Source organism: Brienomyrus brachyistius, chromosome 24 (genome assembly GCF_023856365.1).
Source record: "Brienomyrus brachyistius isolate T26 chromosome 24, BBRACH_0.4, whole genome shotgun sequence".
NCBI classification, from domain to species: Eukaryota; Metazoa; Chordata; class Actinopteri; order Osteoglossiformes; family Mormyridae; genus Brienomyrus; species Brienomyrus brachyistius.
The window spans coordinates 3,013,443-3,040,104 of NC_064556.1; the positions used below are offsets into that span (position 1 = coordinate 3,013,443).

Genomic DNA, 26,662 nt, shown 5'->3' on the forward strand with positions numbered 1-26,662 from the left:
GTCCTTTTAATAACGTTTGCCGAGCCAGGTGTACAAAATGTATATGATAATCCGGGACAAATAGCTAAACGGTTTTAGAAAAACTATTTTTACGCCGGCTGAGGCAAAAAAAACGGGGGCTTCAGCCCCCACAAAATATGGCGTAGAAAGACGCAGCTATGAGCTCGAGGTGAGTGATTCAGGTCTGATGGTTTTTAGAATTTTTTTTTGACAATTTTCAATAAGCGCCAGAACAGAAGCTCCTCGTGACCTGCAAGGAGAAGGACTGGCTAGCATGATCTAGATGGTCTTCCACCCTTGAACCAGATGCAACACCTGTTTTTATTGCTGGGGCGTGGAGGGGGGGTGTGCGGGTGGGTAACACCAATTACCTTATTTACTGGAGGTAGGCTGGGAGGAGTAGCTCAGAAAAGTCAGGCTGTGGTTCTATCAACACCTCATTGAATGATGACGGACACAGGCCAGGTCCAGAGGAGGGTGTATACTGACCTTGGGTGGGGGTCACTCTAACGCCCTGTGATGCGAATCCCACTCCGAGGACCTGGATGCTTGGCTCGACGGATCCATCACCCTGTGTTTGCTCAGCCGCTCACCCTGCACTTTGGACGCCGCTCCCAGCAAGCGTAACATCGACAAATATGTCCACGCACATAATACCGACGATACTGGGTATCTGAGAAATGCCCTCCGTGCCGTTGGCCTGATAAGTGGCATCAAATAGCTGCGCTCTCCCGATTCTTCCCTCGTTCCGTTTTCCTGAAAAAAAACCGCGACGTCTGTGACTCCAGTAACGCAGCTACTTCCGCCGTGCATTCCCCCCCCCGCCCCCCCCAGAAACAGACACGGCCGGTTCAGCATAACCTGCGCACATCAACACACTTCCGCACCATTCAGGAAAATTCCAGCATCAGAAAGCATTCTTCTAAGAAATTGAAATTTTGTTACATTTTTATATCAGTGTGTACCCAAAAAAAAAAACAAACAAAAAAAACAATCGGTACCTGGAAACATTTCTGTTTAAAAATATTAAACTTTATTTATGTCTTTGAAATACTTCACATCTTAATAATAATAATAATAATAATAATAATAGGCCTGTTGATTCCATACAAAATTCCTCAGTAAACTAATGCAAGACTTCCACTATAAACAGTTTAATAAATGCTGACATGTGAGAGTAAGAACAGTAAAGTAAAATTTCATGTGGAATGAGAAGACAGCGAGTACGTCCGAGCTTCATCCCTCTCTGTATAATTAACGTCTTCATGCTCTTCACATTTTCAAGTAAAATCTCATTTTACTGATATAGATTTACTGAGCAACACAATGATAAATCCTTTCATATAAACAACTTTAAGCATATATTGCAAACTGAACAACCGAATTATAAAAAGTTACAAATATTGTTTCGTGTCCATCAAATGCTTGAGAATAACAGGGCAGCATTCGTAGAGGAAATAGCAGATGATTTAAAAAATCATAATTACATATAATATTTATATCCTGTAAGTATACAGCTCTGGAAAAAAATTAAGAGAGCACGGCAACATTTTAGTTTCACTCATTTCTCAATATCTGGGTCTGCTTCTGTGTGAAATGCACTTTTTTATTTTTTGTAAACTCCAGCCTGGCTATTCCCTGTTTCTCATTAATGAAGGGCTTCTTCCTTGTTTTATGGGACTTCAGTCCTGCTTCTAGGAGCCTGATATGAACTGTCCTAGCAGTGCACTTCACACCTGCACTTAATGTTTCCCTGTCCTTTTGAAGGGCACTTAATGCCATCCTCCCGTTTACGTGGCACTGCCGGATACTTCGACGGTCATCTCTGGCATTAGAGAGTCGCTTCCTCCCTCTACCTGGCTGGTTTCTGCTCGTTCCCAGTGTCTCCAGCTTGTTTACTAAATAAATACCTGTAAATTTTGAGCCCGGAAGCAGCCTGCTGCTCAGTGTAGCCTTCTGCCAGCAGGACCAGGATTAAACCAGGATTAAACAATGCAGACTTAAAAAATAGAAATCTTAATTTTTTCCAGAACTGTATATTTTAGCATCTTTATTTTATTTAATCTTTTCTGTGGAGAAGAGTCTATTTTTTTTTTTGCAGTGATGCCAATTTGGGCCGACTTCAGTACTCTTCTTTAATAGCCATTGTCATCGAAGGCGATACAAGACCGCTACTGCTGCTGGTCACCATGGCGACGTTGCCGGGGGTACCGATGCCGGGGGGAGTGGGTGTGGTCGTGGAGGCCTGCTGCGGCTGTTGTATTTTCTTTTTGTTCACCTTCCTCTCCTTCGCACGCCTGTTCTGGAACCAGATTTTCACCTGCATCAAAGGTATTTTGTAAGGTCAGGGAGTGTGGAGGGTTGCGGTGAAGATTGGCGCAAAATTACGTGTCAGGGATGATCGAAAAACTGTGCGCTGCGACGTGATGGTGGTGGGGGGGAGATAGTAACGTTACTGCAGCAGCTCGTGGGTCACGTGATCGGGTGCGCTCACCTGTCTCTCCGAGAGGCTGAGGGCCGTAGCCAGTTCAGCTTTCCGCCTGATAGTGATGTATCGGCTATAATGAAACTCCTTCTCCAGCTCCAGCCGCTGGTGGTCCGTATACACCACCCGGTACTTGTCTTTTGTGCGAGTTTTTCCTGTTGAAACAAATTTAAACTCCAGATATAATATATGCGTCAGCTAAATTTCCACACATTGTTTAGGGGGCACGATCTTTAGTTCCAACTAGTTCCTTTAGTTGTAACTGTTACATGACACGTAAGTTATGATATTGTCCATTAAAAAAATACTGAATTGAATCCAGAGCTTTTTTTGTTAAATAATCGGGTAGGGCACGAAGCAGTACAGCGTTTTAGCTAGATTTAACCATATTGATTTTTAAATTAATGGCCGTATGCTCTTGAATACTTAATTTTCTACTCAACAAAAGCAAACATTTAAAATGACAAGGACGGTCCTTGAACGGTTCATTTACCGAATTAAAAGCCCGGCGCAGACGTACGCTTAAAATGTTTGTTTTGCCTTTTAATTGGGTTGTATATCAAAGTCAGTTTATTCTGATTTCCGTGCATGAGTGCACTGGAGGTAACCGAGTTAAAAATTAAAATGAATGTCAGAGAAAGCAACTGAAGAGGGCAAGTCTGAATTGGCGAGGGCGGAAATCCAGTCTAAATTAACATTAGAAAACCGCGTAACTCTCATAATCACAAGTAGCGTGGTTTTTCGTTCCTATTTTGCGATGAACAGAAACGATACTTGTATGGGGAGACTGCAGTTAAGGCGTAGTATATTCCATGTTGCATGAGCGAGTTTAGCCTCTGTGTCTGTGATCGGAAAGTCATTGGTTCGAGTCCCGATTTCGGCAGAATATTTACACGTTCGTGGGCCCTTGAGCAAGGCCCTTAACCCCCCAGTTCTATGGGCGCCGCTGCGGGTGGCTGCCCTTTCCTGACAGCGTACTCTCACCTCTATGTCTGTGTGTTATGGAGAGCAAGATAGAGTAGGTAAGCAGAGAACTTCCCCACATCATTGAAGTGTCGTTATTATTGTTCTGTGGACCCAGCATTTAACACTAGTGCCAGGAGCTTTGCATTATTGCTGTTTGAGACATTTAGCACGTGCATACGGCATTATGCACGACACCGTCATTTAGTTGCACGGCGTAAGAAATTGCATATTTTTTGACGCTGGCGTTTATTTATTTAATTATCCCGACGTTGCCAATAACAGCAGAGTTATTACCACACGATGTCTATGATGTCATGTCAACCCCAGATTAATGTTTTTGCCGTTGCAGCTAATGGGAAGTTCATGGGAAAAAAATGGGTAGGGGATGGGACGGAGGGTGCACGTGGCGAAGCTCTTGTCTGGGGGTTAATTTGTAACGCGGACCGTAAAATTCCCCGTCTCGGACAACGAGATAACCGTGTACACTGGGGAAGCAAATTTGGGTTAAAATGGGTTGTAAATGGAAGAAGCCATTTACAAAAGACAGCAATTAGGAAATTTATGATACGTCCCAAGTCTTCACATCCCTTCTGCGTTTGAACACCATTACCAGCTATTAACGTTCAAACCTGTATGTATAACTCTGCTCGCTCCAAAAATTAGCGCACAGCTGTCCTTAATTTATACGAGACAGAATGCGTGTTTCTCATACGTTTTGAGTCCAAAAGTCCAAATTCATTGATTTATTTGTATATAAAATATGATGGGTAATAAACTCCTGTAAGAACTATAGTCGCGGGGAAATATAAAAATTGTAATTTCTCGGTCTTGTGAAGTTCCCGAGTCAGTGCGACATGATTATTCTGCAGAAGCTGCATACTTATAAAGAAATGCTCAACCCATTGCGTCCCTCAGTACCCTCGTTATCATTTTAATTTGAGTTTATTTCAAATTTTGACATTTTATTTTCCTATCACAAAAAAAGTTTCTACATCAAACCGATTAATGGTTCAAAGCGTTTTATGAAGAAAATGATATATGGATTTTTTTTTTTGTTTCATTTTTGTGCTGATAAAAAAAAAAACAACTAATTTAAAAATAATGCATTTAATAATTTAATATTAACTATTTAATGTTGTATGTATGTTGTGTGTAAAATCAATAAACTGGAATAAAAGGTTTTATTTACTGTTCTTCTTTAGTCCAAATAGCTTTTCCCCCCGTTTTTGCTGTTTATTTAGATATAAAAGCCGCGTCTCTTCTACATTATTTATGTTTGCACATTTTATACTTTCGTTTTTAAATGACGTCAGTGAAAGTTTGATCGTATCAGGGCTTATCTTATAATAATAATAATAATAACTATTATTATTATTATTATTGCCGACATTTTTATTGTAGACCTATATTATGGACAATAATTGCAACACGTGTTTACAACTACAAATGTATAATTCTATTAATAATAATTTAAATAATTAATTCAAACTTACAATATACACCATTTTGACAGTTTTATGATTTGATTTATAAAATATATGGTTTTAAAATGTATCTCCCTCCCCTTTTCCGATTCTAATTTTATTTAATGTTCTAATAATTGTTGCTGTAGGCCTAATTATTGTGGTTATCCAAATGCGAATCTAGCGTTAAAAAAGTTTCAATTTTTTTAAATGCTCTACTCATTTTAAGAAATTGAGAAGCGCTTCAGAGTAATAGATATACAACCGATATCCACCCTAACAATGTGAAAAACCAAGAAGGACAACAAAACAATTAGCATGACGCGACCACTCGGTGTGACCCGACATACATCAAAGTAAATCGGAGCTCATTTGCATGACAAACTCTTGAAACTAACAAGCTCCTTTGTGCTTGTTTCAGAAACAAGGAGCTCATTTCCAGTTACCGGAATAAAATCGGTCCCTCGCCCAGACGCGTCCTTACGGCTTGCCTCTCACTTCATACGCCTGGCTACTTTAAAATTATGAGCAATCCGAAGTGTGGGGTGAGTACTGTTAAAATGGGACACTTTCCGAAAATTAGCTTTCTGAAAAAAAATCATCTCAGTGCCAACTTGATATCGTTCTAAATGCATTAATGTCCCTTGAACACTTTGTAGAAGAGAAAACAAAGTATTACTAAACTAATATATTAACTGCAAAGTTTAACTGTCCCATTTTGCAAGGTGTCCCATTTTCATGCTACTATAAGCAGCGAGTGAAATTATATTTTTTTATTAATGCTATAATTGAACAATTAGAGTTTCCCTATACGTATTACGAAAGGTATCTTACTACTAAAGAATGCAAAAGCTTTATAATAAGTGGCATCACTATTTAACAGTGGAAGTGAAATATATAAAGCCCGATTTTTTAAATATCTGTTCTAATAATAATGCTGTAACAATCATAACCTTTGGAAAAAGGGAGCTCCCGGGATAATCCGATAATTGGAAATAACTACCTGAAGTAAAAAGTTGTAAAAAGATTGGACGTCCTCACCTTGTAAATCCATTACATGCTCGATATAGTGCCCATAAACTTGACGAGCTCTTACAGTTAATCGCATGGTCAATTAAAGACGGAAAGTGGAACGTTTCAAGTATTTAAAATGAATATCTTTATTAAATAACGCAAGATTAAAATTTTACCGACTACCAAATCCGGATGATGCACTAACTGCCCTAAGAGGCTCTTACCTCTCATAAGGTAACAAATGGCCTACTGTTAAAACTTCACAGCAGGCCTACATTTCGTTACAATAATTCCTCGGGGCCGAATGCATTTCTTTACAAAATATGTATGAAATTTTGAAATATTTTCGTTGACAACTTGAATAGTTCCTAAAACAATAATAACAATAATAACTTGTTTCATTCGTTCATCGATCCATCCAAAGCCGCTTATTGTGATACAGAGTTTATCTAACTGAACCATTTTATTCCAAATTACAAGTAAACATGCTTACATCTTCATCTGCTACATGAAAGACAGTGAGTGCTAAAATGCGACAAATGATACAGGAAAGTAAATATTTATCACGAATTCACCTGTAGCCCATTGCCGGATAATTCTGGTAACCTGTTCCCCTTATTTACCCCAAATGTGTATATGTTCACGTTTCTTTAAACGTTTTCTTTATTTTATACCAACGAAATATCCTACCCATCCACCCCAATGTAGCTGTCAGATAGATTTTTACATTTCCAGTGTTAGTGAGATGATCGACGATCTGGCGGACAAAATCGGTGCTCCGCGAAAGGGAGAGCCAAAAGCCGGCGTTACCTGAGTTTGATGGCGGTGCGCTGCGTCTCATCCAGTCGTAAGGGTTTCTTCGTTGGGAATTTGGAGAGAGCTGACCAACAGTCGGATTGATAGCCGGCGGGAGAAGCCCCGGCGGCTGTACAGGGGAGAACTCCGGTGGGCTGAAACTTATCTGCCCGGCGTTGGAAGTGGAGGCACCCGCTGTTGGTCCGTAAGGAACCCATTCTTCCCGAGGGGGCGCATAGGCGGGATTCCAAGCTGCGCTTTGGCTGTGGTGGGGGTCATTGTTAATCCCGGAGACATGATGGTATGCGGAGAAATCCGAATATTGAGGAGGCGGTGGAACAAAGTTTTGAGGGTTCAGGTTGAGGCTGGGGTGTCTCACGGTATTGGGGTACATGCCGGTATCCTTCTCCAAAAGGTAGCTCACGTACATCTTTCCGACTGGGATCTCTTGATCATAATGTGACTTCGAAAAAAAAATCCTGCCTCGTTGCTTCTGGTTTTCCTTTAACCAAACCAGTCCTTCCTGGATGCCGTACCTGCACTCTTGTTTGACAGACTCACTGCCAATTAAAAGGAGCCACTCTGACGTCGAATTTTATAGCCTTTATCTCCCTTCTTAAATTTACATTGAAAAAAAGGGGCCTGCATTTCAAAGGCTGTCAACAGCCGGCATCAAAGCTGTTGGTTTGGGGGAAAAAAAAGAAACGACAAAAACCGTAAAGCGGAAGACGGCACGTGCTGCGAAAGGTTGACCTGCGCCGGCGGATTAGTCCCAGTCCGTCAACGTAGTATCGTTAAAAAATGAAGAAACGTATATAGCTGTCGGCGTATTGAACGTGAATAAATTTAATGGGCACGAAGAGCTCTATACTGCCAACATTTTTGGCTACACATTTTCATTTGCGCCGTTTTCCCATCATTTGCACAAATTTTGGGGTTTGTTTTCATTTTAAAACATCGAATAAATTTTGAAGTATGAAATAAATGGCATACTCAAAACTCAATTTCGCATGTTCATTTAGTCTGAAGACGGAACGCAGTTTATTTTTTGGAGTGTACGTATAGTCCTATATAGAGATTATGATATTGTGTTAACTGGAGATTATGATAAGTGATAATTATATGATGAATAAAATCACGCAATACCACCATTCGAAAAAAGTTTTGTTAGTTTTGCGGATCTAGGACAGAAACCGTCATTACCGGCCATGACGTGAGGAACATAAACAAGAATAGCGCCATAATTTGTCGTTTAACCAGGTCAGGGAACAACCATTCAATACTTTAAAGATTAAAAAAAAGCAGAATCATACGTTGAAAAGACATAATGACCGATATCTGGGGGTTGCTTGATTATAATTTTAAGGCTGCTGAACTAACGTAATTCACGTTATTCTTTATTTGCCTTTTTGGTGGGTACTGGAATACAAAGGGTAATGCTCGTAATATACACGCACGCAAATGTATATTTACCCAGCATTACCTCCCATTACGAGGTAATATATCGAATATATAAAGCCACCAAACGAAAACTTTTATTTTTTGTCTTATTTGAACGTTTTAGAGTGTATTAGCATTAGGAAAACACACATGAAACTCTTTATGAAGCATTTGCTTATTTGCTATACATATATACTAGGGCTGAATTTATTATTTATAAATCTGAAACGTATGCATGTTTGTGATTATGCTAGTTGGAACAATGTTCACACTTAACAATTACGTGTCATTTCCTTAGACCAAGTTTTGCAGGCAGATATTGTGATCCCTCTACATTACAGGAAAAAAATGCACTTTACCGATTATATGAATATGTTAGATTATGCGGATGATATATCATCACATATTGATGATAATGAAATATTAGTTTTATGCTTCAATGGAAGATGCGTAGTAACAGGTACTTGCATCTTTCACGTTCTTAATCAAATATATATTTGAAAAGTTCCACAAATTGGGTTTTGGTAAAGTGGATTTTTTTTTTTGAATACCTGAATCTGTTAAAGGTTAAACATTGTTGTTTGTATATATATACAGACAAATTCAAGATTTGAAACTCCTAAATCGGTAACAATAATTTCATCCGTGTCGATGATATAGGTTTGTGATTGACTCCACTGAAATGCCGAAGTTTATATATAAAGTTCACCGCTACCTGGAACATATCGTTCACCCATCCATCCATTTAGGCACGCTCCTATACAACTGTGACCTAAATCTAAACATGAAATGTTGCAATATGACGCAAGGTTTCAGTCTGATGATAAGGCAGTAAACGCCGTAAACCGAATAGGTATGATTAACTGTGCTTTAGGCATAAATTGGTGTTTGGTATTGTTTTCCTGTGTTGCTCTGGGCCCAGCAGTGGTGTGTATCTGTTTGTATTGAGTTAATAATTATCTCAAAATTCCTGTAATTTGCGAAAAGCAGTTTCTTTGACAAGGCGCACAGTTCAGTGACATGCCGCGAATAGGTGAATGCGTCACATTAAGCACCGGCTGGGATTCTTCACCTTTCAAAATGTATCTAGTCATTATGTTCAATTATATTGTTACACTTAGACTGATTTAGTAGTCACGGGGTTGTATCTGCGTATTAATGTGTTAATATTCGTGGCTGCATAGAAATCAGTTTGAGGTCTATATCGACCACTAGGCTGAAGCTGACTGTATTCGCCGGTCTACCATAAATCATTCTGAAGCAACGCTAAGCCGCCAGTAGAGGGGGCTAGTGACTCGATTTGAACAGCGAATCTACACAAAGTGCTCGGAGACAAAGTGCTGTTTGTTAATCGCCATGCTCCATCCCCCATAATATAAAAATGTCAGCACTGATTAATAAGAAATGTTACCGTAGAAGATTTTAATCATGAAATTTGCGGCCAACTGATTGATTAATTGATAAATGTTTAAAATAAAACATCAGGAGGACTTGAGAGCGAGTGAAAAGGCATAATCAGTCCCGATGTGTCACTTTGTAGAGAGGTATGCTACCTTTTGAATTTCACAATCTCATCTCCTCGACATTCATTTCAAAACGTCAAAACGCTAAAGAATTTGACAATAGAGAATGAGACTGAATAGGACAGTGCCAGCAGTGATTTATGAGAATTTTCAAGTCAAGTGGCATCAGTGGTATTCGCTGTATCCCAGAGTTGAGAACACGTGTTAACCTATGGAGAGACGTATTTCCGGTGGAACTCTGCTCAATTAAGAACTTGACATGAACACGACAATAAAAACTTTGAATCCTTGAAATACATGTATTTGATATTTTTTCTTGGCAGCTATCTTTTGATAATGGGCTACTATACACAGTACTTAATTTTTTCAGATAGATTTATCTGCACCCTTCTGACAGTGCTGCCATTGCAGTCAAGTTTACCAAGAATAGAGGTTGTCCGACTTGGCTGCAGTCAGTTTATATTGCACCCCTGCAGCGGGCGGCAGATGGCGCTCCACGTCACTTCAGCTGCAGGTAGACCTAAGGCAAATCGAACGCACCCATTGAGTGAGGTCTACGTGCGTTCCCCCAAACCTTTCATTATTCAACAATTAACCAATTAACTTTAAGTAGTACTCTCTTGGCTCCTCCCCAGACTCCGCGTGAGAAAAGTACAGAGTAACAGTAAAATCGATCCCACATATTTCAATGGTGAAATATGTTTTATGATTGTTACATCAGGCATATGCAAATGTGAATATATATATACAAACTAATTAGGAAAAGAACATACCAAAATAACCAAAAGTGAAACCAAAATAAATTAACCTGTTTCTTGAAAATATAAAAATGGGCTCAGAATGTGATGTTGCTTCCTTGTAAACAAAACGCAGTGGCGAGCAGCAATAGGAAAGGGAAGTAACGCTTCTGAAAAGAAGCCCAAAAAGAACTTATGGAGGAGGCGGTCAGAAATATGTTGTAATATAAAAATAACTATCGCAATGTTGTGCAGCATTCAGGGGGAAACCTTACAGCTCCAAAGTGTCACGCCCTGCATTCCTGCCCCTTCACTCTCTCCCTGATCATGTCTTACCTCTCGTTGCAGCCCTCGTGTGATTCACACAAGATGCATCTCGTTTGCTCCTCGTCAGTGGTGTATAAGAGCACCTCCCACCCCTGTACTCCTGAGTCTGGTCATTGATGTCGCCCTAGTGTGTGTTAGCACTCTAGTGATGTTTCCCGTTTGTAGTCGTACTTTCTGTTTGACCCCTTGCGGTTTGCTTTATTTTGCCTGTTCCCGTTTCCCTTTAATAAACCCCTTATTAGTTTGTCCTCATACCTGCTCTTGTCTCCCTCGTTGTTGGAATGTGGCATCAAGTACTTGTGTGGGCACCAGAATTACATCTTTTAACTGCTCAAAGCACCCTCTGCAGTGGTGTGTGTTCTTTGGTGTGTGGTGTTATACCTCCACTCAGCAACGGTTTGGAGATTCAACACTGGAATTAGCAGGTATTCACTACTTTTCCATTAACTTCTGGTCAGGACCCAGTACCAAAACTACCAAGCTACCTCGGGTACGTCAGTACTTTGGGATGGTACTTGCAAATGTGTTTATTGTTGACTGTTTATGCAAATAACCTGCCTTGTAAACACAACATACATCTGACATTCTATTAACAGTAGCAAACAACGTAAAACATAAGTAATAATAATGGATGCTTGGACAAATGAAGAGACTCAAACTTTAATTGTGATCTATATCGACCCAACACGAACAACAGGTCATCTACCACCTCGAGTCCAAAGTTGCTGCATGTCTTGTGCATGGGCTTCACAACTTGCCAGCGGTTAGTCACAGGGTCGTAGGCCTCCACACTCCGTAAATGCTGAAACTGGAATGTACCACCAACCTGGGAGATGCCAAATATAAGTCAGCACTTGGACACCAAAGGGACAAACAGCAACATTCCCAAAGTCATGAACTCATTGGGTAGGAACCTTAGAACCTCCCATTGGCTATATATGACTTATATATGACTATATCTGTATAAGGTACATGAAAGGAGTCACTCACTGCATAGACTTAATCCCTGTAAGCAATGACTCCAACACCATGCCGGGGAGTTGTCATTGGGGCTATAGTGGTACATCGCTCAGTGACTGGGTTGTAGCACTCGGCGGTTTGGACGGTCGTATCGCCGTTGTAGCCACCACAGACGTATATCTAGGAAAACCATTGTAAACATGAAGACACTTATGCTGTATATCAGTGTTATCCGATCCGGTCCTCTGGGACCTGCAGAATCTCCACGTTTTTGCTCCCTCACAGCTCCATGCCAGAGGATTCATAGGGAGCCCAAACATGGACTGTCTGTAGGTCTCTATGGATGGGGTTAGGAAACACTGCTGTATAGGATTAGTAATGGAGATCCAGAGTATATGGACATTTGGTTAATGCATGTTGAATCCATCCACCTTCCATAAACATTTATCCAGTACACGGCTGTAGTGAACCTGGAGCTCACCCCAGATTAAATGCAGCCAGATTCCCCCCATTGACCCACCTTGCCGTGCAGTGTGGTGGCACTGGCGTCGCTCCTCCGCTCCTGCATGGGCTGGATGAAGGTCCAGCTGTTTGATACTGGGTCGTACCGCTCTGCTGTGTTCAGGCGCGTGAGGCCATCAAAGCCGCCAAAGGCGTATATGTAGCCATCAGCCACAGCCACGCTCACATAGCAGCGTCGTGTCTGCATTGGGGCCACCTGGTCCCATGTCCGCGTAAAAGGACTGAACCTGCGCACGCTGCTGGAGCAGACTAATCCGTCAGTCCCCCCAATGAAATAAACAAATCCATATAAATAGACTGACCCATGGTAGGACAGGGGGTCTCGTGCTCCAACGTCATATCTGCCCAGGGATCGGCTCGGGTGTCATATGCCGTGATTTGACTGACTGGGTTTTCAGTCCAGCCACCAATGGCCAACAAAATTTCGGATGGCAGGCGTGGCCGGGTCAGCGGGTTTTCAAAGTCAGACCGGGGTGGACCGGTGATGTCCAGGTCGTACACGGGCTTCAAGGCGTCGCTGACAATGCGCCTGCACTCCTTACTGGCCTTTACAAGATCATTGTTTATCACATTCCTCATTAAGTACTCTTCATTCATTAGAGCCAACCGGACCTACACAAGAAACCAGATGGAGAGAATTCCCATGAGTTCCTTGGTGCCATTTTAACAAAGGATACAACAGCAAGTCCAAATTTCTCATTTTCATAATGCTTTAGCTGAAGCCATTTACTTTGAAAGTCTCAGATATGTCTTAACACTTGTTTGATTTAAGACATTTCAGTATTTCTTGTTTTCAGTTTGTTTCACTGTACTGCCACTTGTAATACTTGGAAGCCTAAGTTGTACACTTATGGAACATGGAAATGGAGGTTTAGTCTCTAGATACTGTATTAAGGACTAGGGAGTTCGCTGAGTTAGCGTTCTATTCTTATGTCCACATGTCAGTGAGAACAGTGTATCATTATACTCACCTTGGGCAACAGCACAGCAATGTGGCCGTTGCGGCTGGAAGGCTCATGCGCGGTCCATCGGAGGATGGCCTCAAATACCACCTCCTCCAGGCTAACGTTCAGCTCATCCTTTTCAATAATACTACTAAGCTGCTCTACAGTGAGCTGTAGGAAATCCTCTGAGGAGCTGGCGATCTCCTTGAAGTTCCTCAAGACATTGCAAAATGCAGACTCCCGCAGCTCGCTGAGGTGGTAGATGTCGGCGATTATAAAAATGCCAACACAGTTTTCAAGGCAGAGCTGGTCCTGCAGGAAGTTGCTGCAGTGCTGCATGATGCTTGGGATGTTAAACTGATCAGCGGCCACCAGGAGGCTCTCCACGTTGTCAGGCGTGACAACCAGAGAGTGCGCGTAGGCGTACTCGATGATCAGCTTCATGGCTTCCGGGGAAATGCCTGGGATAATGTGCTCACGCTTCCCCTTCACGTTCCAGCTACTGGCGAACAGAGCTCTGAAAAACAATCCACATGTGACTTATTTAATAAATATGGCTTTTGCAGAGAGGGTGAAATAAGGGGCTTTCTGACTCTTTTGAACCAGGAACTCCCAAATGAAAATCCACCAGAGGCAGGGATTAGAGTCCTGCGCGGGACTGGTTTTTTAATCCCGCTCCTGCGATCGCATTTATTACCATTACTGCCCGCTTCTGCTGACCGTGTCTGTCACTCTCGCAATATTTCTGTCCAATCCTGCCCAGACCCGCAGATCCATTAACGGATACACTGTATGATGAAAAGAGTTCATGTGCATTAAATGTGTTATTCCAATAGAACAAGAACTAAACAAATAAAACAAATTCAACAAAAGTCTCTCAAACTAATCAGATGTGCAAATATCTGCAGAGTTATTAAAAAACAATAACCAAACCTATATAACAAATGTTCAAATATCACATTATAAACAAGAGCACCTTAAAAACATAAGAGAACCCTGAACCTTATTTTAAAGAAATACATTTAAACAAGCCGAACATCACAATTTAATACAATGGGTCAGAACAAACACGAATATATAACACAAAATAAATTACATCAGTTACATTCTCCCTCTATCCATCCATCCATCCATCCATCCATCCATCCATCTTCCAAACCGCTTATCCCACTGGGTCGCGGGGGTCCGGAGCCTATCCCGGAAGCAATGGGCACGAGGCAGGGAACAACCCAGGATGGGGGGTCAGACCATCGCAGGACACATTCACACATGCACTCCTACGGGCCATTTAGCAAGTCCAATTAGCCTCAGCATGTTTTTGGACTGTGGGGGGAAACCAGAGTACTTACATTCTCCATCCTGCCAAAAGTCTTTGGACCCGCTGTCCATTTTTAGCCGCCCGCGTCAACCTTAAAACCGCCCGCTCACGCGAGATCTCCGTTGGGTCCCGCGGGATCCCAGTCCCAGTGCAGGACACTAGTAGGGATCTTCCAACACAGATGATCACATAGGAGCCTCGGAACTAGGGACAAGTTGGGCTTTAATATTCATTTTCTTACTCTTCTCACCAAGCAGCGGGCGCTGCCGTGGGCTCCTCTGCCGTCTCAAAGCAGTCACAGGCGAACAGTCCTCACGCAGCAGTCCCATCCAGCTGCAGTCAGAGCAGATGTTTATCTCTCCGCGCCCAGACTGCAAATGAATTGCGCATGCGCGAATCCGCCACTGGCTTGTTTAGGGCGGGAAACAAATTTAAATAATTTTTTCCCCCTAAATTTAAATTATTCTACGTCTAAAATATTTTATTTTACGTCTAAAATAAATGACTGCACTAAAATAAACTACCGATTTGACTCACAGCCTCAGTCACTTACCTCGTCCACTTTGTGTGCGCCTCTCTGTCACATACGCTAAACATTCATCATGCCCCCTTCTAAAGCTCTTCTCAGAACCATAACCGCATTCGCATTTTCATGTCTTAATATAATTATGATAATACTTTCGTAAAAAAATATTTATTTATGGGTTAATGTTATTTTTCATTTAGATATTTCTTTAGCTATATGTAAATAAGGCAGTCCATCGCGCGCTTCTGTGATGTTTTAACGGCATTTTCTTCAAAGTCATTCTCTACGACGAGAGTACGTCTCCGGTCAAATGGTATTCTTTCCGGAGTTTACTTCAGTACCTGAAATTGGAAGTACGCTTCAACATTTTTTGGCAATGCTAATTCTTTCATATACTTTTTGTAGTAAATCGTCATCACGCCTTCCCAGGTCATCGTAAAAATTATTATATTTTCTGCTGTTTACATATTATAGCCAGTTGTGACTACATATGCACTGCTCGTCAGCACAGCAGTAGCGTAGAGGAGAGTAAAGGGCAGACGACTGCAGAGCCACATGACAACCCAAAAACATACTCATACTCAAATACTTATAACAGTTCCAGCCAAACCACACTGCCATTAAATGTTAAATTATTCATTCTGCAAAAACGGCAGAAGTCACCATGGCATTAGCTATCACTGAACACTGTTCTATGCTGGCATGTGATCGCATTGGAGAAGCATGTAGAGCTGCTTTCTCAGACTCCACTGCTGCTACCCACTTCAGAATGCACAGGACAAAGTGTACAGAAATGATTAATGGTGATCTAGCACCATACTTTATAAAAAGGTTGGTCTCAGATGTGGGTGAGCATCGTTTCAGCCTCCTCCTCGATCAGTCCACAGATGTTTCTAAGTGTTTCTAAGTACCTGGGGATTGTGATGAGGTACTTTAGTGACACCAAACAGACAACTGTGTCAGCATTTCTGGGACTTGTTGAGTTGGAGGGAGGAGATGCTGGATCTATAGCCAGTGCAGTTGTGTACAACTTTTTGCCACATCAGCTGCTTACTCATTCAAGTCAGCTCCCTCAGTTGCAGAATCTTACATAGAGAACCTTGACCAAAATGATGATGATCCACTCGTTCTGTGAGCCAGCACAGCCTGTGTATATGTACTCTGCCAGAGTGTCTCTCTGGGGTCACCTTTTCCAGTCCCAAGCCCAGACAAAGGAGGAGGATTGGAATTGTGATATATAAAAAAACAAGAATCGACAGAAGACAGTTCATTTGTTGTTCTGCACGCATTTAGGGTGTTTTTAACCACTTTTCCTCTCTCCCACGACATTATTCCTCTCTCCTACAGCGTCCATTACAATTACGTGGCAACACGGGGATGGCAACAGTGCCAGGAAGTTCCGATGCGTTATCTGCTATTTCTGCCGAATATCACATAAAGCAGTGAGAACTGGCTTTCAGTTAACGTACCTGGTAAAATAAAGTTTAAATAAATGCTCTAATAGTACAAGTAAGTTAGTACATTGTTTATTTTTAGTAACTGTCCGAAAACTGTATACTTGGGTGAAAAATGAGAAATTATGGTATCAAATAAAAAAGCACAAAAAAATCCTCAAAAAATATCTAAAACTACGGCCATGCGACTTCCATACAGTTTTGTGTTGGAGGGTCACATATTTCAGTGGTGAAATATGTTTTATGATTGTCACACCACATATATGCAAATGTGAATATATATATATATATATAAACTAATTAGAAAATGAACATACCAAGACAACTAAAAGTAAAACCAAAATAAATGAACCTAACCCTTGAAGTTACACATACCTGGAGGTTGATGGCATCTCCAGCGTGGAAATCAGAGGCTTACGAGGGGCAGCGTACTCCACCATACTGGGGAGTGCAGGCACTACACAGCAGCTCAGACTGCTTCGGGAGCAGCACATGTCCTGGGCGGCGTACCAGGTCCCTGTCTCAGCATCAAAACATTCCACTTTAGTGGTTCTGGACCCAGTGTAGCCGCCCACGACAAACAGCAGGTCATCGATCACTTCAATCCCAAAGTTACTGCGTGTGTTATGCATGGGCTTCACAGCTTGCCAGCGGTTAGTGACCGGGTCGTAGGCCTCCACACTCCGTAAATGCCGGTACTGGAATGTACCACCAACCTGGGAGACACCAAATATAAGTCAGCACTTGGACACCAAAGGAACAGACAAACAGCAACATTCCCAAAGTCATGAACTCATTGGGGAAGAACCTTAGAACCTCCCATTGGCTACATATGACTTATATATAACTATATATGTATAAGGTACATGAAAGGAGTCACTCACTGCATAGACTTTATCCTTGTAGGAAATGACTCCAACACCATGCCGGGGAGTTCTCATTGGGGCTATAGTGGTCCATCGCTCAGTGACTGGGTCGTAGCACTCAGCGGTTGGGACGGTTGTATCTCCATTGTAGCCACCACACATATATATCTAGGAAAACCATTGTAAACATGAAGACACTTATGCTGTATATCAGTGTTATCCGATCCGGTCCTCTGGGACCTGCAGAATCTCCACGTTTTTGCTCCCTCACAGCTCCATGCCAGAGGATTCACAGGGAGCCCAAACATGGACTGTCTGTAGGTCTCTATGGATGGGGTTGGGAAACACTGCTGTATAGGATTAGTAATGGAGATCCAGAGTATATGGACATTTGGTTAATGCATGTTGAATCCATCCACCTTCCATAAACATTTATCCAGTACACGGCTGTAGTGAACCTGGAGCTCACCCCAGATTAAATGCAGCCAGATTCCCCCCATTGACCCACGTTGCCGTGCAGTGTGGTGGCACTGGCGTCGCTCCTCCGCTCCTGCATGGGCTGGATGAAGGTCCAGCTATTTGATGCCGGGTCGTACCGCTCTGATGTGTTGAGGCGCGTGAGGCCATCAAAGCCGCCAAAGGCGTATATGTAGCCATCAGCCACAGCCACGCTCACATAGCAGCGTCGTGTCTGCATTGGGGCCACCTGGTCCCATGTCCGCGTAAAAGGACTGAACCTCCGCACGCTGTTTGTGCAAACTAAGCCATCAGTCCCCCCAATGCAATACACAAATCCATTTAAATAGACTGACCCATGGTAGGACAGGGGGTCTCGTGCTCCAACGTCATATCTGCCCAGCGATCGGCTCGGGTGTCATATGCCGTGATTTGACTGGCTGGGTTTTCAGTCCAGCCACCAATGGCCAACAAAATTTCGGATGGCAGGCGTGGCCGGGTCAGCGGGTTTTCAAAGTCAGACCGGGGTGGACCGGTGATGTCCAGGTCGTACACGGCCTTCAAGGCGTCGCTGACAATGCGCCTGCACTCCTTACTGGCCTTTACAAGATCATTGTTTATCACATTCCTTATTAAGTAATCTTCATTCATTAGAGCCAGCCGGACCTACACAGGGAACCAGATGGAGAGAATTCCCATGAGTTCCTTGGTGCCATTTTAACAAAGGATACAACATCAAGTCCAAATTTCTCATTTTCATAATGCTTTAGCTGAAGCCATTTACTTTGAAAGTCTCAGATATGTCTTAACACTTGTTTGATTTAAGACATTTCAGTACTTCATGTTTTCAGTTTGCTTGTTAGACTGTACTGCCACTTGTAATACTTGGAAGCCTAAGTTGTACACTTATGGAACATGGAAATGGAGGTTAAGTCTCTAGATACAGTATTAAGGACTAGGGAGTTCACTGAGTTAGCGTTCTATTCTTATGTCCACATGTCAGTGAGAACAGTGTATCATTATACTCACCTTGGGCAACAGCACAGCAATGTGGCAGTTGCGGCTGGAAGGCTCATGCGCAATCCATCGGAGGATGGCCTCAAACACCACCTCCTCCTGGCTAACGTTCAGCTCATCCTCTTCAATAATACTACTAAGCTGCTCTACAGTGAGCTGTAGGAACTCCTCTGAGGAGCTGGCCACTTGTTTGAAATTCTTCACCATGAAGAAGAATGCAGACTCCCGCAGCTCGCTGAGGTGGTAGACGTCGGCGATTATAAAAATTCCAACACAGTTGTCACGGCAGAGCTGGTCCTGCAGGAAGTTGCTGCAGTGCTGCATGATACCCAGGACATTCAACTGATCAGCAGCCGCCAGGAGGCTCTCCACGTTGTCGGCCGTGACAAGCACGGAGTGCGTGTAGGCGTAGTCAATGACCAGCTTCATGGCTTCTGGGGAAATGCCTGGGATGATGTACTCATCTTTCCCCTTCACGTTCCAGCCACTGGCGAACAGAGCTCTGAAAAACAATCCACATATGACTTGTTTAATAAATATGGGTGTTTCAGAGAGCATGAACTAAGGTGTTTTCTGACTCTTTTGAACCAGGAACTCCGAAATAAAATTCGACCAGATCTAGGGACCTCCCACCCCATACTATCACATAGGTGCCTCAGAACTAGGGACCAGGAGTCACATGTATAAACGGTGCGTACGCACGAAAACGTTGCGTACATCCGTTTCCACATAATTCCAAATAATTTTGTGGGCGTTGAATTTAACACCGTTGACCACAATGACCGCGTCGCAGAGCTTATATTTCCCGAAATGGTCAGCAAAGACGTGTACGTCAATATGATAACAATAAGCTCTAGTCTATGCGTCTAATTGTTCACATTTGTTTATTTTTAAATCTAAATTTGTGTGGCACAAAGTTTGTTTATATATATATATATTATTTTGTATTATGTGCGAATAACAATAACAAAATTCCCCAAATTAAAACACCAATAAATCTTAATTGTTTTTAAAATTAATCAAATTTTTGTCTTGAATTAATTAAGATTAATTGGTGTTTTAATTAGGGTAATTTGTGATTTGGAGATTCATAGATGCATAATAATGAAAATACAACTTAAATTCTGAGATACGAACAGTATAAATTCACCAAATGTGTGTTTTTTTTTTTTTTAATTCTGCAACAATAATGCAGATTTAAAAACAAATATAAACATACACCGTGACGCAAAAGCGGAGCGCTTGCGTTCTAGAACTTATTGTTACCATATCGACGTACACGTCTTTGCTGACCATTTCGGGATATATAAGCAAGACAAATGAACGCGCAATCCACTTCTAAGGAAATGAACAGCTACGACATGGAGCGGGAAATAATGTCCGAGGCTTTCGGCATTTTCAATGACCTGCGGCAGACTGGAGCGCTCTGCGACGCGGTCATTGTGGTCAACGGTGTTAAATTCACAGTCCACAAAATTATTTTGTGTGGCTGCAGCACCTATTTCCGGTGAGTATCTGTGACCCATATATGCTAATAATGCTAAAATGAGGAGTGAGATTTTTTTCTTTAGCGATGACTTCTTCCTGACATTAAGTTGCTATAATAATAGAAATGGTAAATGAACATTATAGCTCACCTGGGGCCTCATGTATAACAACGTGTTTAGAATTCACACTATAACATTGGCGTAATGTATGGACAAATCTAGGAATGTGCGTACGCAAAAAAAATTTAAAATCCAGATGCACAAAACTGTGCATAAGCACAGAACGCCGCACATTCCCTTCATAAATACCAATTAGCGTAAAATTTTATGCACGATCGGTCCGCAAGTTCTCACTGAAAAGCACCTGTAGCTAAGAACCCGAGAGTGGACAGAACTTGTAAAGGAATAGGTATAGTGCAATTACTCATCGTCTGCCTTTGTAATGCTGGCCCCAGTTCAGCACACAGCTCCAAAATGATTGCTCTTGGAAATCTGAATTGACTTACAAGTCAGTCATCATCATGGGCCAAGAAATCACTATGATCCCTGAATACGCGCTCTCTACTCATTCTTTCATAAACTATCTCTTCCAATAACACAAGAGCTGCTATGGTAGTTGTAATAGTTTGGTAATATTTTGCGCCGTTTTATTGTTACAAATTGATTAAGATCAAGTGCCGTACATTTGTTAACAACATAGAATTAATGTTGGTGTATTGGATAAAGTCAGCGTCATGACTGTAAGAACCACAGTAGCAATGATTTTTCACTGGGTGCCGTCCGTTTACAACACCGAGCAGAAACGTGCGTACGCCATGTCTGGAGCTGCTGTGTCAATGTACGTAGTATTACGGAAAGTTAAATTTTTATACATTTCGACATGAGTGTGGAAACAGATATACGCAACGTTTTTGTGCGTACGCACCGTTTATACATGTGGCTCCTGGTCCCTAGTTCTGAGGCACCTATGTGATAGTATGGGGTGGGAGGTCCCTAGATGTGGTCGAATTTTATTTCGGAGTTCCTGGTTCAAAAGAGTCAGAAATCACCTTATTTCATGCTCTCTGAAACACCCATATTTCTTAAACAAGTCATATGTGGATTGTTTTTCAGAGCTCTGTTCGCCAGTGGCTGGAACGTGAAGGGGAAAGATGAGTACATCATCCCAGGCATTTCCCCAGAAGCCATGAAGCTGGTCATTGACTACGCCTACACGCACTCCGTGCTTGTCACGGCCGACAACGTGGAGAGCCTCCTGGCGGCTGCTGATCAGTTGAATATCCCAAGCATCATGGAGCACTGCAACAACTTCCTGCAGGACCAGCTCTGCCGTGACAACTGTGTTGGAATTTTTATAATCGCCGACGTCTACCACCTCAGCGAGCTGCGGGAGTCTGCATTCTTCTTCATGGTGAAGAATTTCAAACAAGTGGCCAGCTCCTCAGAGGAGTTCCTACAGCTCACTGTAGAGCAGCTTAGTAGTGTTGTTGAAAAGGATGAGCTGAACGTTAGCCAGGAGGAGGTGGTGTTTGACGCCATTCTCCGATGGATTGCGCATGAGCCTTCCAGCCGCAACTGCCACATTGCTGTGCTGTTGCCCAAGGTGAGTATAATGATACACTGTTCTCACTGACATGTGGACATAAGAATAGAACGCTAACTCAGCGAACTCCCTAGTCCTTAATACTGTATGTAGAGACTTAACATCCATTTCCATGTTCCATAAGTCTACAACTTAGGCTTCCAAGTATTACAAGTGGCAGTACAGTCTAACAAGCAAACTGAAAACATGAAGTACTGAAATGTCTTAAATCAAACAAGTGTTAAGACATATCTGAGACTTTCAAAGTAAATGGCTTCAGCTAAAGCATTATGAAAATGAGAAATTTGGACTTGATGTTGTATCCTTTGTTAAAATGGCACCAAGGAACTCATGGGAATTCTCTCCGTCTGGTTTCCTGTGTAGGTCCGGCTGGCTCGATTGAATGAAGAATACTTAATGAAGACTGTGATTAAAAATGATCTTGTAAAGGCCAGTAAGGAGTGCAGGCGCATTGTTAGCGACGCCTTGAAGGCCGTGTATGACTTGGACATCACCGGTCCACCAGGGTCTGACTTTGAGAACCCGCTGACCCGGCCACGCCTGCCATCGGAAATTTTGTTGGCCATTGGTGGCTGGACTGAAAGCCCAGCCAGTCAAGTCACAGCTTATGACACCCGAGCCGATCGCTGGGCAGATGTGGCACTGGAGCACGAGAGCCCCCTCTCCTACCATGGGTCTGTTTATTTAGATGGATTTGTTTATTGCATTGGGGGGACTGACGGATTAGTCTGCTCCAACAGCGTGCGGAGGTTCAACCCCTTTACGCGGACATGGGACCGGGTGGCCCCAATGCAGACACGCCGCTGTTATGTGAGCGTGGCTGTGGCCGATGGCTATATTTACGCCTTTGGCGGCTTTGATGGCCTCACGCGCCTCAACACAGCAGAGAGGTACGACCCGGCATCAAACAGCTGGACCTTCATCCAGCCCATGCAGGAGCGGAGGAGCGACGCCAGTGCCACCACACTGCACGGCAAGGTGGGTCAATGGGGGGAATCTGGCTGCATTTAATCTGGGGTGAGCTCCAGGTTCACTACAGCCGTGTACTGGATAAATGTTTATGGAAGGTGGATGGATTCAACATGCATTAACCAAATGTCCATATACTCTGGATCTCCATTACTAATCCTATACAGCAGTGTTTCCTAACCCCATCCATAGAGACCTACAGACAGTCCATGTTTGGGCTCCCTATGAATCCTCTGGCATGGAGCTGTGAGGGAGCAAAAACGTGGAGATTCTGCAGGTCCCAGAGGACCGGATCGGATAACACTGATATACAGCATTAGTGTCTTCATGTTTACAATGGTTTTCCTAGATATACGTCTGTGGTGGCTACAACGGTAATACGACCGTCCAAACCGCCGAGTGCTACGACCCGGTCACTGAGCAATGGACCACAATAGCCCCAATGAGAACTCCCCGGCATGGTGTTGGAGTAATTTCCTTCAAGGATAAAGTCTATGCAGTGAGTGACTCCTTTCATGTACCTTATACAGATATAGTTATATATAAGTCATATATAGCCAATGGGAGGTTCTAAGGTTCCTACCCAATGAGTTCATGACTTTGGGAATGTTGCTGTTTGTCTGTCCCTTTGGTGTCCAAGTGCTGACTTATATTTGGCGTCTCCCAGGTAGGGGGTACATTCCAGTACCGGCATTTAAGGAGCGTGGAGGCCTACGACCCGGTCACTAACTGCTGGCAAGCTGTGAAGCCCATGCATAACACACGGAGTAATTTTGGTATTGAGGTAATAGATGACCTGCTGTTTGTCGTGGGCGGCTACACTGGGTCCAGAACCACGAAAGTGGAATGTTTTGATGCTGAGACAGGGACCTGGTACGCCGCCCAGGACATGTGCTGCTCCCGAAGCAGTCTAAGCTGCTGTGTAGTGCCTGCACTCCCCAGTATGGTGGAGTAAGCTGCCCCTCCCAAGCCTCTGATTTCCACGCAGGAGATGAAGCCATCCACCTCCAGGAACGTGTAACCTCAAGGGTTGGGTACCAAACTCAGTAAAAATCTGGGGTGCGTTTCGCAAACAACGACGGAAGTTAACATTCACGATGCATCGTACTATGGTAGTTCAAACTATCCAACATCCAAAGTTTGAACCATGTTAGTTAGTTGGGACTACCCTAGTCCGAACTACAGTGATTCCAGCGCTGATTGGTCAGCAAAAACTAACAAACTTTATAGTATCAATGGTCTAACTTCCTGAGAATTCTCCATATTGCTCACTACAGACAGTTACCGTACGTATGACCAGAAACCAACACAACAAGTATGTTTCAAACTACATTTTCAGACAACTTCACATTATATGTGATTGTAGAGCTAAATTATTCCTTATTAGATGTTAAAAATTATTACATTTCTGGCTTACACGGTGACTATACCCTTATTAGACTGCATTTTCCACCATGGCTGACGTATTTACCCGGAACTACGCAACTTAACGACAGTGTTTGCGAACGTTCGTTTGAACTATGGTTTCGGGAAACACCTGCATAATTTAACGATGCATCGTACTACATAAGTCCGCAGTGTCGTTACCTGCGTAGTTCGAGCTATGGTTTCGGGAAACACCTGAGTCGTACTTCCATAGTTCGAACCACGCAAGTTGCTAACATAGTTAGCAACTATGGTTTTGGGAAACGCACCCCAATACCATTGGATACTGGCACCGGTTCAAATGTGAATGGTACCCAACCCTAGTAACCTCAAGTAAATGTCAAACTTTGCATGAGCTCAACGTATGCTTTCTGAACCACTCATATTTTATCCTTGCTGTTAAAATCATTCCCAAATGATTTTATGAGATATGTAAACTCCATTTTTGCTGTAGAAATTTTGCAATGTTTATTACAAAATCATATTGTGATATTTGAAATTTTTCCCATATCATGTAGCCCTAATATATTATGGATAATACTTTATATGTCTTTTATTTCTTTCCATGCTATCCACATCTTGTTGAATCTGTTATTCTAACCAGATCACAATTAAAGTTTGAGTCTTTTCATTTGTCCAAGCACCTATTATTATTACTTATGTTTTACGTTGTTTGCTACTGTTATTAGAATGTCAGATGTATGTTGTGTTTACAAGGCAGGTTATTTGCATAACCAGTCAACAATAAACACACCATCCCAAAGTACTGATGTACCCGAGGTAGCTTGGTACTTTTGGTACTGGGTCCTGACCAGAAGTCAATGGAAAAGTAGTGAATACCTGCTAATTCCAGTGTTGAATCTCCAAACCGTTGCTGAGTGGAGGTATAACACCACACACCAAAGAACACACACTGCTGCAGAGCGTGCTTTGGGCATTTAAAAGATGTAATTCTGGTGCCCACTCAAGTACTTGATGCCACATTCCAACAACGAAGGAGACAAGAGCAGGTATGAGGACAAACTAGTAAGGGGTTTATTAAAGGGAAACGGGAACAGGCTAAATAAAGCAAACCGCAAGGGGTCAAACAGAAAGTACGACTACAAACGGGAAACATCACTAGAGTGCTAACACACACTAGGGCGACATCAATGACCAGACTCAGGAGTACAGGGGTGGGAGGTGCTCTTATACACCACTGACGAGGAGCAAACGAGATGCATCTTGTGTGAATCACACGAGGGCTGCAACGAGAGGTAAGACATGATCAGGGAGAAAGTGAAGGGGCAGGAATGCAGGGCGTGACACTTTGGAGCTGTAAGGTTTCCCCCTGAATGCTGCACAACATTGCGATAGTTATTTTATTGAAACATATTTCTGACCACCTCTTTCCAGAAGTGTTACTTCCCTTTCTTATTGCTGCTCGCCATTGTGTCTTGTTTACAAGGAAGCAACATCACATTCTGAGCCCATTTTTACATTTTCAAGAAACAGGTTAATTTATTTTGATTTTACTTTTGGTTGTTTTGGTATGTTCTTTTCCTAATTAGTTTTTATATACAGTATACACTTTTGCATATGCCTGGTGTGACAGTCATAAAACATATTTCACCATTGAAATATCTGAGATCGATTTTACTGTTACTCTGTACTTTTCTCACGCGGAGGCTGGGGAGGAGCCAAGGGAGTACTACTTAAAGTTAATTTTAGTTAATTGTTGAATAACGAAAGGTTTGGGGGAACGCATGTAGACCTCACTCAATGGGTGCGTTCGACTTAGGGCAGGTCTGGCTGCAGCTGACGTGACGTGGAGCGCCATCTGCCGGCCGCTGCAGGGGTGCAGTATAAACTGACTACAGCCAAGTCGGACAGCCTCTATTCCTGGTAGACTTCACTGCGATGGCAGCACTGTCAGAAGGGTGCAGATGAATCTATACAAAAATCACCTGCATGCACAATACTTCTTTTAAAATAACCAACTCCTGATCCAAACTGTTAGTAGTGGAAAAATAAACTATTGTGTATAGTGGCCCAGTATAAAAAGATAGCTTCCAAGAAAAATGATCAAATACATGTATTTCAAGGATTCAGAGTTTTTATTGTCATGTACAGAGTAAAATGCAGTTCTTACTTGAATGTCTTCTTCACAGACTGAACAATTAAACAAATAAAGCAACGGAACATTACAGTAACTAACGATAAATACAGCACTAATTTACTTGTACCATTAGAGCATTTATTTAAACTTTATTTTACCAGGTACATTAACTGAAAACCAGTTCTCACTGCTTTATGTGATATGCGGCAGAAATAGCAGATAACGCATCGGAACTTCCTGGCACTGTTGCCATCCCCTCAGCAAGGA

At 42.5% G+C, this 26,662-nt stretch overlaps 4 protein-coding genes and 1 long non-coding RNA gene across 5 annotated transcripts in view; 1 reads left to right on the forward strand and 4 right to left on the reverse strand.

The window, feature by feature from the left end:
• Positions 1 to 697, reverse strand: part of LOC125719916 (uncharacterized) — a 40,442-nt gene extending 39,745 nt beyond the window's left edge. Inside the window, exon 1 of the long non-coding RNA XR_007385243.1 lies at positions 490 to 697. This is a non-coding gene — a long non-coding RNA (uncharacterized LOC125719916). The remainder of the gene's footprint in view (positions 1 to 489) is intronic.
• A 1,425-nt stretch (positions 698 to 2,122) lies between these two features.
• On the reverse strand, positions 2,123 to 7,153 carry cdx1b (caudal type homeobox 1 b). Its single transcript, XM_048994979.1, has 3 exons — positions 6,739 to 7,153; positions 2,495 to 2,640; positions 2,123 to 2,320 (listed from the first exon to the last, which is right to left on the reverse strand). Exons 1-3 carry the CDS (start codon positions 7,151 to 7,153, stop codon positions 2,123 to 2,125), a joined length of 759 nt encoding a protein of 252 aa, XP_048850936.1.
• Positions 7,154 to 10,185: 3,032 nt separating this feature from the next.
• LOC125719864 (kelch-like protein 10) lies at positions 10,186 to 19,795 on the reverse strand. The gene is given in 10 exon segments (XM_048994663.1): positions 10,186 to 10,206; positions 12,231 to 12,413; positions 12,620 to 12,844; positions 13,204 to 13,693; positions 14,684 to 14,902; positions 16,850 to 17,190; positions 17,359 to 17,508; positions 17,849 to 18,165; positions 18,168 to 18,462; positions 18,826 to 19,795. Coding segments are annotated over 10 exon segments (2,787 nt in total). The 5' UTR covers positions 19,372 to 19,795.
• The window catches only part of LOC125719957 (kelch-like protein 10), a 69,364-nt gene continuing 54,093 nt past the window's right edge, over positions 11,392 to 26,662 (reverse strand). The window contains 4 exon segments of the mRNA XM_048994868.1: positions 11,392 to 11,576; positions 11,741 to 11,890; positions 12,231 to 12,844; positions 13,204 to 13,693. The gene's annotated coding sequence lies outside the window, so the exon portion shown is untranslated.
• On the forward strand, positions 19,790 to 24,937 carry LOC125719943 (kelch-like protein 10). Its single transcript, XM_048994854.1, has 5 exons — positions 19,790 to 20,320; positions 21,414 to 21,903; positions 22,267 to 22,881; positions 23,222 to 23,371; positions 23,540 to 24,937. The coding sequence occupies exons 1-5, from the start codon at positions 20,133 to 20,135 to the stop codon at positions 23,825 to 23,827; spliced, it is 1,731 nt and encodes a 576-aa protein (XP_048850811.1). The 5' UTR covers positions 19,790 to 20,132; the 3' UTR covers positions 23,828 to 24,937.